At 48.4% G+C, this 14,917-nt stretch overlaps 1 protein-coding gene across 1 annotated transcript in view; it reads left to right on the top strand.

The window, feature by feature from the left end:
- Nucleotides 1-13,769, top strand: part of LOC118002294 (protein farnesyltransferase subunit beta) — a 64,345-nt gene extending 50,576 nt beyond the window's left edge. Inside the window, exons 9-12 of the mRNA XM_034992652.1 lie at nt 567-699; nt 6,114-6,225; nt 7,035-7,149; nt 12,372-13,769. Of these exons, the coding sequence (XP_034848543.1) occupies nt 567-699; nt 6,114-6,225; nt 7,035-7,149; nt 12,372-12,503 (492 nt within the window). The 3' untranslated portion in view covers nt 12,504-13,769. The remainder of the gene's footprint in view (nt 1-566; nt 700-6,113; nt 6,226-7,034; nt 7,150-12,371) is intronic.
- Nucleotides 13,770-14,917: the final 1,148 nt, after the last annotated feature.

Genomic DNA, 14,917 nt, shown 5'->3' with positions numbered 1-14,917 from the left:
AGCCAGGTTCCCCTGGAGAAGCAGAGGGTCTAGACCGGACAGAGCCGTCATTGGTGGTTAGGATAATGGCTTCTGCTTCCAGTCCTGCAAGTGACTGGCTAAGAAACCTTGGATGGATTTCTTCAGGTGCCAAGTCAAAGCCAGGAAGGGTTTGAGATCATCTGACGAGACGTAGCACAAAATTCCACTTATCTGCTTTTAATAAACTTCCCTGAGCAGGGAAAGTGGTTAGAAACGAGCCCCCGGTGGTCTTGCCTTACATTTCCTAGTTAAGCCTTGTTTACGGGGAGACACTTGCAGGTCTCCTTGCAGGCCAGCCCGGCCTCTTCATCCTGTCAGCACCAGAACCCCTCTGGAACCCGGGAAGAGGGGGTCCGTTGTCTGTTAGGCACGGAGCCGAGGTGCGTACCGGTTGCCCTGAAGGGGTCCAGCTGAAGTGCTCCACGTTGCATCTGTGGCAGTGAGGGGCAGGAAGAACAGCCCACGCACTGGGACTGCTGGTGCCAAGAAGCCAGGGGATGGGACCTTCGCCTAAACTGCCTCTCCCTTGTCTGTGTCATTCTCAGCAATGGGTGACCAGCCGGCAGATGCGCTTCGAAGGTGGCTTTCAGGGCCGCTGCAACAAGCTGGTGGACGGCTGCTACTCCTTCTGGCAGGCGGGGCTCCTACCCTTGCTGCACCGCGCCCTGCACGCTCAAGGTGAGCCGGGGGGGTGGGGGAGAGGGGCTGGCGGGGGCCTGGCGATGTCCCGCAGCTGCTCACCAAGTCAGGAAGCCAGAGTGCCTTTTTGGGGGGGCGGAAATGAGCTCTGTCTGTCCTGGATTTCGAGTGCCCGGTGTGGAACCTCCTGCCTTGGGCATGCATGCGCAGACCAGGATTTAACTCCAACGGTTCAGTCGCGTTAGGGGTGCTACTTCAGACTGGCTGTGGCCGGCAGGAGGTGGGTGTGCGCCCTGGGCCCCGGGGCGACTGTCACCTCAGCTGGGTGTGAAGCCACAGTTTCCAGTGCAGAGTTCTGTACCAGTCATAGCAGAACTGAGAACCGACGCTCTGCACGTCACGGTCACAACAGTGATCACACAGGCACTTTCAGAAAGGGGCAGAGAAACAGAACCCGTGTGGAAAAGATCCACCATGTCTGACGGGCTTTGTAGTTGCCACCATTAGAAATGCCGCCATTAGAAATGTAGTTGCCGCCATTAGAAATATCTTAAGTTCATTGGAGAGTCCTAAATGCAAGTTTGTTCCCACCTACGCCTGGAGTGGAGAGACCTGTGTTCATTTCTGTGGAGTCTCAAATGGGGATTCCAAACCAAAGCACTTAGAGAGCAAGCAAAACTTCTGGGAGCCTTCCTTTGTTATCTCTTGAAATCTCAGGTTGCCTACGGACTCCCAAATCATCCTTATTTATTTTATGTGAGAGCAGGGTGTCCCTGAGGAAACCAGTGGGAGAGGGGAAGTCATGGCTGCCCCCGTGGGTCCTGATCTGTTCTTGGAGTGAGATCCCTTGGCCCAGAGGGAAGGTTTTCTTTGGACTTAGTAGTTGGGTAATTACTTGCTCAAATGTGGAAGATGAGATTCCTCCCTACTGCCTTGCCATCCCCCCATGCCTTTTTTTCTTCTTTGGCTGTTCTTTCTGAGCCCCTTTTCTTTAGTTTCTTCATTTCATTTGAGTTGTGGCCACTTTGGATACGGACTTGAGGTAACCAGAACCTCTGCCCTATCTTCCCATTCTCCCTGTCGTAGTCTGTCCTGAGATTCCTTGCCTGGGGCTCCAGGGCTTTCGGTCTCAGGGCGTTAAGATATATCATTCCCCTGACTCTGGAGCCTGCACTGTCTCTGGCTTGACCATTGTAATAGAGAAGTCAAGAACTCCCCAAGAGTCCAATGTTTTCAAAGCAAAAATAGCTTGGGGTTTTAGTGATTTCTTTATCTGGAACTGGTGAGGTGAAGCCCCTGGTAAAACGGTCAGCCTTGCACAAACCTGCCCCTGGGGGGGATGCGATGTAGTCCTAGTGCCGTGGCCAGGAGCATCCCGGAGAGAGCTGTTACAGGAGCGGCAGCTGCCAGCGTCTTCCTGGGGGGGCTGGGGGGGGCGGGACGATGGGCGGCTGACATTTTGTTTATTGTAGCACACGCTCTGGAGGCCTAATCGCGTGCAAAGCTTTGCCTGTGGAAAAGGTTGCCAGTGAATCTTGGGCCTTGCAGCTTTCTTCACTGCTTGGGAGAAGCCCTGGGTTGGGCTTGAAGCTCACCCACTTCTCAGCAACAGTGATAAAGGAAAAAGGCAAATGTCTTAAGCAGTGGGCATAATACTGACATCGGGAGTCAAAAGGAGATGATGTGTAGAAAGATACTCATAATATACTACGATCAGAGGTTTCAAAGCAGTGTGTATATAATTCCATTTTTTTTTAAGAGAGAGAGAGAGTGCAAGCAGTGGGGGCAGGGCAGAGGGAGAAGGAGAGAGAGAATCTTAAGCAGGTTCCATGCCCAGTGAGGAGCCCGAAGGTGCTCGATCTCACGACCCTGAAATGGTGACCTGAGCCGAAATCAAGAGTCTGATGCTTAGCTGACTGAGCCAGCCAGGTGCCCCTATAATTCCATTTTTAGTGAAGAGTTGACTCCAAAAAATTACTAGAAGGTATCTGGGTTGTGAAATGACAGGTGATATTTGTTTTCTTTCTTTGTTATTTGTATCTTCTGATTTTCTACAATTAATTTGTATTTCTTGCATAAAGAAAAACAAATGTTATTTTACAAAAGAAGAGAAATTCTATAAACAAATCAAGTAGCAAGGTGGGAAAAATTACTTGCGACAAATGACAAAGGGCTAATTTCTTTAATTTGAGAGACTCCTACAAATCACTAAGAAATAGCTGGACAACCTCCCTGAAACCCAGGCAGAGGATCTGAACAGGGAGATACCAAACAGGCAGGGAAAGAACTCCTGGTGGTGTTACTTCTGCTACCACTGCCCCTCCTCCCGGGCACTCAGCCTCAGCCTGGGACTCAGTGGAGTCCTTCACTCGTATTTTCTCATTTGAGAAATGAGAACAATGTCATGAAACAGGTACTCTTGTCACCCCCGTTTTACAGATGAGGAAACGAAGAACAGCGAGGCTCAGTGACCTGCTCTATGATACCCGATCGCCACCTATGCCGGTGTGACCGCCGCAGATGGCATAAATGGAACAAAAAGATGATAGTGAAAGACATGCAAATAAAATCAGTGGGACACTGGTCGTTTTTACTGTCAGATTGCCAGAGATGAGGAAACGTGGTGCCCAACGTTGGGAAGAGTGTGGGAAAACAGGCACTCTTGTACTGTCAGTGTGGGTGTAAACAGCTGTATTGGTTTTCGGAGGGTAGTTTGGAGACTTGTTTAAATTACTTAAACCAGGCTAGTGCATGGTCAGGAATTTACCTGCAGAGATTATTAGCAAAGGATGTGTATTGAGGTGGAGTTTAATGGCGAACAACCGAACTGCTCATGGAAAGGTTAATACAGGTTAAGCGGTTAAGCGTCTGCCTTTGGCTCAGGTCATGATCTCAGGTCCTGGGATCGAGCCCCGCATCGGGCTCCCCGCTCAGCTGGGGAGTGTGCTTCTCCCTCTGCCCCTCCTCGCCACTCGTGCTCTCTCTCTCTCAAATAAACAAAATCTTAAAAAAAAAAAAAAAAAAGGTTAATAGTTAAATATATTACGATTTCTCCATACCATGGTTACCTGCAATGGGCTACTATGGAAAACTCTCCGGAACCCAACATAAAGTGTAGAAAGTGTGGTCTGTGTGCACACAGGCTGAGAGCCCCACAGCTTTTCCTGGAAGCGAGCAAAACCCCTTTAACGATGGGCACCTTTGGCAGAAGGATGGGAGTTGAAGGGAGGGAGACTTATGTATTGAACTTTTTTTTCCTTCTGGACCATACTCTGCTTTTTTCTTAACCATGTGCATTCCTACTTTTATCTCAGGAAGTGACCCAATACACTTTTTTAAAGGCGATGATCCTATTGCTAGTTAAAGAGATAAGAGGGGCCGACCCCTGGCGGCGCACACACCCAGTCGGACCTCACCGGCCACCTCCACACAGGTCGCTGGTGTGTGGGTGTAGAACGCAGTGGCTGAAGAGAAGAACAAATTATTAAGATTTTTAAACTATAAAATGCTGACTAAATGAGAGAGTTCTTTGGTTTCCGTGGAGCTGTAGGAAAGCAGCAGGCCTGTGAGCGTGTGTTTGGATTGGCGGTTACCAGAGGCTTGAATGTTCTCGGAGGCATACTTGCAGGCCTGTTTTTGTCCACTGAAGTTGCGCTACATGTCGCTGTACCTGTCCGTTACTGTTTGGGAACACTTTTCTAAGGGAATCTTTGAGATGCAAAATGACATGATGGCGATTCGTAAGGTGAGGGAGAAGCATGAAGGATTTAGAAGGCTGATCCCAGGGCCGTCAGCAGCACCCTGTAATCCCGTCTGCCTTCATCTGTGATGATACGTGGTGCTGCGCAAATTCCAAGATCCCTGGAAGCTCCTTGTCGGGTTTGTGAACTTTGAGCTTGCGGACTTCTGTAATACAGCACGTCATTGACCCACTCTGTAATCTATAATAGTAAACGTAGCAGGTTCTTTTCAAGATTCCGATTTTAGTGATAGGTGAGCACTTACCTTAAAATAATAGTCTTTTATTTCTTTTAAGATATAGAATAAAGGTATATTTTGTACAGATGTTTAATGCAGTTTAAGACATTTGTTTTTTTTTTTAAATAACAGCTTCCTTGAGATATAATTCACATAACCATACAATTCACTTATTTAAAATATACAATTCAGTGGTTTTTAGTGTCATCACAGATTTGTGCAACCATGACCATAATCAATTTTAGAATTTTCATCACCTCCCCAAAGTCCCTGTACCTATTAAATAGGCTTCTTTAAAAAAGAAATCACAAAGGATTGATTGATTACAGCAGAGAAAAATGTATGCCTGTAGTGTTAAATGGAAAACACAAAATACAAAATGATGATAACTATATAGAAAAATGCATAGAAACAAAAAAAGACTGGAAAAAGAAAAATTAGCTTTTAATTGCTATTTACAGATTGTTTGCTATCTTTGTAGTAGCCCAGGGATCAAAGTATAAAATTAACCAAGGACTGAATGCATGTGTGGAGTTTTTAAAAACCAATTCCCATTTAAGTGCTTCTGCAAACATCTATCTGGTTGGCAGTCTGTCTCTCCTCCCCACTTGATAACTATACAGCACATGGAATTCTCTGACCGTACGGATTCAGCTTCAGAGTGTAGAAGCCCAGTTGCTTGTCCCTACTTTAGTATTATTACCAGAATTGCCAGTTTCTGCTGCTACCATATTAGATGATGCAAGAATCCTGGCAGTTACTAATAATGCTTCTTAGGAAAAGTTTTTGAGCCAAGAGAAAAGTTGGAGGACGCCCTTTGGAGATAGATTAAGTTCAGGCTTAGAAAAGAGAAGGAACAGACATCACCCCTGTTGAGAGTTCCCTTAGCCAACTGGAGTCAGACATGTGCTAGAGGAAGTGTCTTAAGAAGCCCAGAGCAGTATAGGGCGCCTGGCTGGCGCAGTTGGTTAAGTGTCCGACTCTTGGTTTTGGCTCAGGTCGTGATCTCAGGGTTGTGGGATTGAGCCCCGTGTCAGGCTCCAAGCTCAGCACGGAGTCTGCTTGGGACTTTCTCTCCCTCTCCCTCTGCCCCTCTCCCGCCCCTCACATAAAGAAAATCTTAAAAGAAAAAAAAAAAAGAAGAGGAGGAGGGACTTGTGGACTGATCAGAGGTAGTAACAGGGTCTGGAAGGCGGAGCTAGCCAGCTTGCTCACACCTTCAGGGATGTGGTTTCGGATGGGCACCCACTCAGCACCGCTGCTCTGACTCGGGTCGAAGGTCAGGAGAGGGACATATCATGGGACTTGCGTGAAGGTGTTAAGTGTCCTGAGAATGTAATTTTCAAAATTAGTCCAGGAAGAATAGAGGGAAACCTTAACTGTCCCCAGTGGGTAATAAAATACAAAGACGTAATTGATACCGTGTTGGCTGTTTCCCTGGCATGGGCCCGCCCTGATCCTCTGCCTTCCTGCAGGTGACCCTGCTCTCAACATGAGCCACTGGATGTTTCATCAGCAGGCCCTGCAGGAGTACATCCTTATGTGCTGCCAGTGCCCCGCCGGGGGGCTTCTGGATAAACCTGGCAAGTGAGTGCCTTCTCTTGGGGGAGGGAGGGACAGGGAAGGGAGAGAGGGTGTGCCACTCAGGCCTACCCAGAGCTCTGCAGAGGTGTGTGGGGGTGGTGGTGGTGGGGGTCCCTTTCCATCCAGCTGCTTAGTACTAGGGTGAAGCACCCCCGTGGGGGCACCCCTTCCAGTACCATCCTGGCTCCCCTGAGCTTACATGCACTCCCCTCTCCAGGTAGGTATACAGATTGCCGGGGTGTAGCTTTTCTTTTCTCCTTTTTTTTTTTTTTTAAATTAAACTGATCTAAATAGAATAGGATACAGGATTTTAAAACCCTTGAGTGTCGTAAACAGAAATTATAATCACAGCTATTACCACGTAGATTAAATATTTTTAGGCGCCACAGTCAAAGAAAAGGGACATCAGATAAATCCTGTCCCCCTCGCTATTGGTCATGGGCACACCCTGCCCCTGTCGACATCCAGGGGAGGGCCCAGCTCAAGGCTTGTCCCCAGCAGTTGATCAGGAAGAATTTGACCCGTTTCTAAGCATTTTGGTAGTCTTTTGGAGAAGTATATTAATTTAGCACCAGCACCACCCTGGAAGGCCCTTTCCAGAAGACAGCTGGAGGGCCCCTGGAGGGGCCGACTCTGCAATGCCAGTTCCTGCTGTGGGGCAGGACGGAAGGACGGGGCTTTGAGAAATGCCACCGGGTGGCAGTGGGATGTGGGGGTGCATCTTGGGCCCGGATCTCTTGTTGGAGGCTGTGCCTGTGGGGCTTTGTGGGGGGGCAGAGGAGCCCCTGCTCAGAGCCACCTTGTCTGCGCAGGTCTCGGGACTTCTACCACACCTGCTACTGCCTGAGTGGCCTGTCCATAGCCCAGCATTTCGGCAGTGGGGCCATGGTGCACGATGTGGTCCTGGGTGTGCCGGAAAATGCTCTGGTAAGACGGGATGGGGGGCTTGACACCCCTTCTCCACAGGGTCCCCAGGACCGTCCACGCATCCCCTCTGCAGCCTTCCAGGAGGAGCTGGTGACTGACGAGGGAACCTCCTCAAGGCAAACTCAGGCTTCCAGGTGGGGGGATCCATCTGTGATGGAAGTTCTGTGCCTTAACCCCCCACCTCAGGACCCAGACCCTTGCCATTAGTTCATCCGAGGCAGCGTACTCAGAGGCAGTACGTTTCTGGAATCACCGCATGTCTGTGGGAGCCCTCGGCTGGCATAGCGGCTCTCCAGAGGAGCTTCTGTAAGTGAGGTCCCCCCAAAATGCGCCACCACGGCGCCCTGTGTGTGCCCTCCCTAGCACTCCGCGCAGTTTGGAATGTGTGTGTTTAACTTGTTTTTGGCTGCTGCCCCCCAAAACTGGCAGCTGCGCGAGGGCAGCGTGTTCGGCCCGCCTCCAGCCCTAGAGCAGCCCAGCCTCAGGAAACACCCCTGAGCCCAGACGTGAGCCTGGGACACGAGTCCATCCAGCACTGTCCACAGCCAACAGATAATGGGGCCCGCGCAGACCGCCACGCAATAGTTCCAATAGAAGGAACACAGATGGCCAGTAGATGGATGAAAAGATGCTCAGCCTCACTGATAAGCAGGGAAAATGGAAGTAACCACCACTCAGCTTTTTCAGGTCTTAACATTTTTCCATATTTGCCTCCCACACAACCCTTCTCCCTTTGTCTCGCTCCCCCATCCCCAGCATCACCTTGTCCTAAGTCTGACCCTCGCCATGGCTGCAGGTGTCTTTGTGCTGTCACTGTGTGTGTGTCCGTCAACAACACAGGGCAGGCTTTCGTGCCTGTTAGAGCGGGATCCACCACACCGCATACTGTGCAGTGCTTTTCTTGCTGACCGTGTACTTCCGACGCTTATCTGCGTTCGTGTGTTGCTCTGGTTTATCCATTTTAACAACTATACGGCATTCCCACGTGTAAGTGTACCCCAGTTTCTCGGTTAACATCGACATGGTTTTGGTTCGTGCTGTTGCAGACAGACTTGCGGTGTCCTTTGTGCTAGTTTGTCTAGGAGAGACTCGCTGGGTTGAAGAGAAACACTTGATCTTCACTAGACAGCGCCTACCCGTCCCCCACGTGGTTGTGTTTTTGACGCTCACGCAGTACTCAAGGCGCTGCTCCGTAGTCCGACCTTTCCTTTCTGCCATTCGATACGTGGGAAGTGGTACCTAGGTTTTATTTTTGCATTTCCCTGATTACTAGTAAGCTTGAGCATCTTTTCAGAAGCTCATTGACCATTTGTGTTACGGCTTCCGTGAATTGGCTGCCATCTGCTTGCTTTCTTGCTGATTTGTAATTTTAATTGTTTGCCCTTTTCTTGTACATTTGTTGGAGTTCTCTGTGTGTTCTTTTTTTTTTTTTTAAAGATTTTATTTATTTATTTGACAGAGAGAGAGACAGCTAGAGAGGGAACACAAGCAGAGGGAGTGGGAGAGGGAGAAGCAGGCTTCCCGCCGAGCAGGGAGCCCGTGCAGGGCTCGATCCCAGGACCCTGGGACCATGACCTGAGCCGAAGGCAGGCGCTTAACGACTGAGCCACCCAGGCGCCCTCTCTGTGTGTTCTTGATAGTAATCCTGTGTCGGTGGTGTGTGTGTAGTGAATCTCTTCCATTCGTGACTTGTCTTTTCACTTTTTGTGGGGTTTTTTTGTTGTTGTTGAATAGGAGATTTATATTTTATAGTGAATAATTTTATTGCCTTTTTGGTTTTTGAGGGTGTGGAGGGGTACTTAAGAAATCTTTTCTTACCCTGAGGTCATACATATATTTTCTTCCCAACAGTTTAAAGTTTTGCTCTTCCCATCTGGATTTTTAATTCTCCTGGAATTGATTTTTGTCTGTGGTGAGGGGGGGATATAATTTTATCTTTTTTCCATTTGGATGCCCAGTTCACCAGCACCACCACTAATGGAAGTTTACAACTTTCCTTCTGATGTGTGTCCCATGTACGTCACGTACTCAAGTTTCTATATCTGAGGTGACTCTGTTCTGTTCCTTTGGTCTGTTCGCCTGTCTGTGCTTTTTTTTTTTTTTAAGATTTTATTTATTTATTTGAGAGAGAGTGAGAGAGCATGAGAGGGGAGAGGGTCAGAGGGAGAAGCAGACTCCCCACTCAGTGGGGAGCCCGATGTGGGACTCGATCCTGGGACTCCAGGATCACGACCTGAGCTGAAGGCAGTTGCTTAACCAACTGAGCCACCCAGGCGCCCTGTCTGCGCTATGTTAAGCAAATCTTTTTTTTTTTTTTAAAGATTTTATTTATTTATTTGACAGAGAGAGACAGCGAGAGAGGGAACACAAGTAGGGGGAGTGGGAGAGGGAGAAGCAGGCTTCCCGCTGAGCAGGGAGCCTGATGCGGGGCTCGATCCCAGGACCCTGGGATCATGACCTGAGCTGAAGGCAGCCGCTTAACCGACTGAGCCACCCAGGGGCCCCATGTTAAGCAAATCGTAAATGCAGGTAGGCAAGTCCCATCCACCTTGTTCTTTTTATTCAAATTTGCCTTGCTAGTCTCTGCTTTTTGCTTTTTACTGTGGATTTTAGGATCAGCTTATCAAGTTCCACAAAAAGCTATAATGGAATTTTTATGGGAATTTGCACTGGATTTAAGATTAATGGGAGAGAACTGACTTCTGAGGCTTTCCATTTGTGAACACAATTTTTCAGATTATCTTACACGTCCTTCAGTGGTCTTTTATCATTTTCTCCACAAAAGACTATCACATCTTTTGTTAGACTTGTACCTAGGAAATTTATAGTTTTTGTGTCTGTTGTGATTGGAATATTTTTTCCATTATATTTTGTAACTGGTTGTTACTAATGTACAGAAATGATATTTATATTTTAATTTTGTATCCAGCCACCTTGCTGAACTTGCTTAATAGTTGCAATAGTTTGTAGAATCTCTTGGATTTTCTATTTAGAACGTGATGTTATTTTAAAATGAGGACAGTTTTGCCTTTTTCTTTCTGATTCTTTTTTTTTTTTTTTAAAGATATTTATTTATTTAGAGAGAGTACAAGTGGGGGGAAGGGCAGAAAGCGAGGAAGAGAGAAAATCCTCAAGCAGACCCCGGGGCTCAATCTCATGATCCTGAGATCACAACCTAAGCCGAAACCAGGATTGGACACTCAACCAACTGAGCCACTCAGGCACCCCTTTCTTTCTGATTCTTAAGAGTTTTCTTTCTTTTTCCTGCCTTGGGATATTGGCTAAGACCTCCATAGAGTACTGACTGGAGACAGTCATAGGGGGCGCTCCTTATCTTGCTTCTGGTTGTAATGGGAAGGCGTCTATAATTTCACGATTACGTAGGATCCTTACTGTTTGTTTAAGATTTTATTTATTTATTTATTTGAGAGAGAGAGAGTGCACAAGCAGAGGGAGGGGCAGAGGGAGAGGGAGGGGCAGAGGGAGAGGGAGGGGCAGAGGGAAAGGGAGAAGCAGGCTTCCCGCTGAGCAGGCAGCCTGATGTGGGGCTCGACCTGAGCTGAAGGCCAGCTGAAGGCCGACTTTAACCAACTGAGCCACCCAGGTGCCCCAGGGGGGTTTTGATAAATACTTCTGATCTGGTTAATGATGTTACTTGCCCTCTCTTCCTGGTTTGCTAGGTTGTTGTTTTGTTTCAATCATAATCTAATATTAAATTTTATTGAGTGCTTTTTCTACACCTGATTTTTCTCCTTTAATCAAATATGCTATTATTTTGTTAATAAATGTTCTGATGTTAACCTTACATTCCCAGGATCAGCCCTTCTTGGTCATAGGACAGTGTGTGTGTGTTTATTTAATACATTGCTGGATTCAGTTTGCTAATATTTTTTGGCTATTTTTATTTAGGATTTTTTGCATGATATTCATAAGAAAAACTGATCTAAAATTTTTGTTTTATTGTATTGCTCTTTCCAGTTTATATTTCAGGATAATATCTTAGCCTCATAAAATTAGATGGGTATTTTCTCTCCCTGCCACGTTCCCCGCCCCCCGCCGCCTTTCTTTTTTTAAGTCTTTGAGAACATTTGTACAGGTTAGAGATAATCTGTTTCTTGTAGGTTTGATAGCGCTTGCTTGGGAAGCTGTCTAGGTCTGGTATCCTGGGGCAGGAATGATGGGAGCAGAATAATCAACTGTATTATTGATTTAATTTATTCATGTACATTTTAAAGAACTTCTTGAGTAAATTTTGGGAAAACATATTGCTCTATAGAGTTACTTAGTTTATCTGTACTTTTATATGTTTTGGCATTAAGTCGCTCATAGTATTCTCTCTTAAAAGTTTTATAACTTAGGGGCACCTGGGTGGCTCAGTTGAGCATCTGACTCTTGATTTTGGTTCAGGTCGTGATCTCAGGGTCATGAGATCGAGCCCTGTGACAGGGTCTGCACTCAAGGTGGAGTCCGCTTGGGATTCTTTCCCTCTCCCTCCCCGTCCCTCCCTGTTCGCTTGTGCTCTCTAAAATAAATAAATAAAATGTAAAAAAAAAAAAAAAAGTTTTGAAACCTCTCCTGCAATTCTGTCCCCTTCTTCATTCTCCCCAAATGGAAGAGTTGTGAATACTGGCCTCCAGTTGTGCTCTTAGACCAAAAGTTTCTTTTGGGTTTCTGTGACGTAGTGGAATAGAAAAGAATTTAAACATGGCCTGATACCTTTACTGCGTCATAGGGTTGTGGTCCTTTTTCCTGATTACAAATGTAAATACATGGTGATTGTTTTAATAATTGGAATATATAAAAAAGTATAATTAAGAAAACTTAAAACAATCCTATCACTGTTCCTGTTTGGGTATATGTCCAATTTTTGCCTATAAATCACATCTATAAACACATTTTCAAAAAGTTTGGGATAACGTTGTGCATACCATTTTCCTCACTTAATACCTTATAAGCATTTGCCCATATTATTAAATATTTTGAAAGCCTGTTTTTAAGTGGCTACATAATATTCCTTTGTGTCCCATGTACTATTAAATGTTTTTACTAATTCCTTGTCCGTGGACATCAGGGCTTTGTGGGCTGGATCTCCCTGGGTGTCTCTGATGAGTCCTTCTTCCTGCTCAGTTCTTACAGGTGCATTTAATTTAACGGCTTCAAGGCTGTGCACATTCCCAAGGACCACTGGGGCGATTAACTGGCATCTGCCCTTCTCTTTGCAGCACCCCACTCACCCTGTGTACAATATTGGACCAGATAAGGTGATCCAGGCCACCATGCACTTTCTGCAGAAGCCAGTCCCAGGCTTTGAAGAGCACGAGGATGAGGCGCCAGCAGAGACCGCCAGCGCCTAGAAGACAAGGGCCCGAGGCTCTGTGCTCACCCACCTCCCCGGTCGGACCAAGGTGTATATGTTGCGATACCTACTGCACTCTGTGCTGCACAAGCCTTGGCCACTGTGGAGCTGTGGTCCTTTGTCCTTTCTTGTCAAACAACACAAAACTGATGGCTCTGGGTTTGGAGAACATAGTGGCGTGGTTTTTTTAAAAATTCTTTCCACTTCTGGCAAACCAAAAATCTGTCAGCCCGCGCGGCACCTGCACCCGGCTCTGGCCCGGCCAGGGCTGCTGGGGAACAGTGCATGCCGGGCAGAAGCAGCCCCTCGCCGCCAGCTCTCCGGCCTGGACAGTCGTATTGAGATGAGTGGTGCCTACGAGTCACTGCTGCGACCCCCGCTTGCACACCACCGTCAAGTCGCCAGGAAGGTGCCCTCCCACGGGTGGAAATGAGTCTGCTCTGTGCCAAGGGGGAGGGGGGGCTTTGGTCCCATCCAAATGAATTCTCCAGAAAAAATCATGGTGGGACTTCACTAGGAGATGCCCAGGGCTGTCACCTCCCACCGGGGTCATTTGCAAGGGAAAGGACCTGGGGGAGGGGGAGAAAGGTCTTGGGTTGTGAGCTCCTCCGCCTCCACACCTGAGAACCGAGCCACACCTCTCCCCAGGGCCTCAGCCACCCGTGTGGTGACTTTGGCCCAGGAAGCCAGTTACGAGTGGAAAATGAACCTCCAGTTCAGTTCTGCGCCCGAGGAAGCAGCCCCGTGCCCACCCCTCCCCGACCCCATCATGTACCATGACAAACCCCTCTCGTGTCCGCAAGGCAGCACCGGCGGCCCGTGGCCATTCTGCGTGTTTCCACCTCCCGTCGGACTCCCGGCCCCCTCAAAGGTAGTGTTGTCTTCTCTCATCCCAAGTATTAACGCTACTAAGTCTTTCACCTTAATTTGACTCAGGATTTATGCACGTCCTGCCCACTCTAGGCTCACAGAAATAAAATCAAGTGCTAGATGGGCTGGGGGCCGCCCAGTGTGCTCAGCCTGTCGGGGCCTCAGCTGCACGCAGGGAACCCTTTTTGGCCAGTGGGGGCTTGAGTCGGGCCACCTGTCCGCGTGGCTGACCCGGCCTTCACGTAAGCAGCCACGGACTGCGGGCCGACGGGAGCGCAGAGGTGCAGCAGAGGCTCTTCTCAAAAACTCTGCCCTTCGCAGCCTCTAATTCCCTATTGCTTTGGCGGATGGGGCTATGTATTACCTCCTTGAAATAAAAAAGAATAACATTTTCTATGATGGCTCTCATTTGTGATTGGTACCGAGAAGATTCCCTCCGGATGTCCAGTGGTCGGCGGTATTGAAGATTGCTCCCGGATCGCCAGTCTCCTGCGTGCAAGGTTCCGGGCCCCATGCGTTAGCGGTCACAGGGCTCTGGCTTGGGCCCCACCTTCAGACACGCGCTCCAGCCAAGGCCACCGTGGGCCTACCAGCAGGAGAAGCTGTTTCTCCCCAGCTCCCCAGAGCAATTTGGTTGACTCCCCAGCACTCTGTACACCGTGTCTCATGGTCCGTCTGTGTGTCTGTCTCCTCCATCCGACTCTGAGCAGGAACTGTGCTCCTGAGTCCTAAGGCAAGCATTCAGCAACAGGTGGGGGCGGTCGTCCTGACCGGAGGCAGGGGGCTGTCACCGGAACAGGAACAGGCCCGAATCCTGCAGGCAGCTGGCTTTCGTCGAGGGATGAGAAGAGGGTGTCCTCCTCTTGGAATATAATCCCTGCCCCTGTGCTCCCAGTGTCCTGACAACAAAGCTTGGGCCACAGAGCAGCATGGTCAGATGCATCCCTGCCGTCACTAACAAAAGGCCAAGCCCTCGCACACTGGGAGCCTCGCACGGTGGTAGCACATGGGTTGCGGTAATGGGTGTGGTTAAGAGACAGAAGGGATCGCTCTGGTATGAGCTGGCTTTATTACACCCTGGCCGCAGGGTTTGCGCCAGCCCCAGGGGTAGGTGAAGTATCTCTCGGTAGAGGAGAGAGGGTCCTTTGCTGGCATGCTTATCTCAGGGCTTCACACTGGCATAATCATGAGACTCCCTTCCTGCTCCCAGTTGGGTCTGGAGGATTTCCTGATTTTACAGCATTCAAGTGGGTGCTAGAGATGAATTCTCAGATTTATCATGTGGGTCCTTAAGTAGAAGGCACTTACGTAGCATTTAAGGTGGGTTACCCCAAATATTTCCCCATCAATCAAGAAATACAAAACTACCACAGATCTCTATATCCAGATGGGCTCCGGCTTCCCCCTTGGATCCATTTCAGACCCACCTTGAGCCCCATATAAGTTGGGCTACCTGCAGGAGCTCTCCGGTAGCTTCAGCATCCCAACTCCGAGGGAAGGGTCATGGTCTGGGACAGGGAAGTAAATGTTCTTTATGTCTGC

This window comes from Mirounga leonina, unplaced genomic scaffold, assembly GCF_011800145.1.
Source record: "Mirounga leonina isolate KUSES-001 unplaced genomic scaffold, KU_Mleo_1.0 Mir_82, whole genome shotgun sequence".
NCBI classification, from domain to species: Eukaryota; Metazoa; Chordata; class Mammalia; order Carnivora; family Phocidae; genus Mirounga; species Mirounga leonina.
Note: the sequence above shows the minus strand (reverse complement) of the source record. Positions and strands in the feature narration are given on the sequence as shown.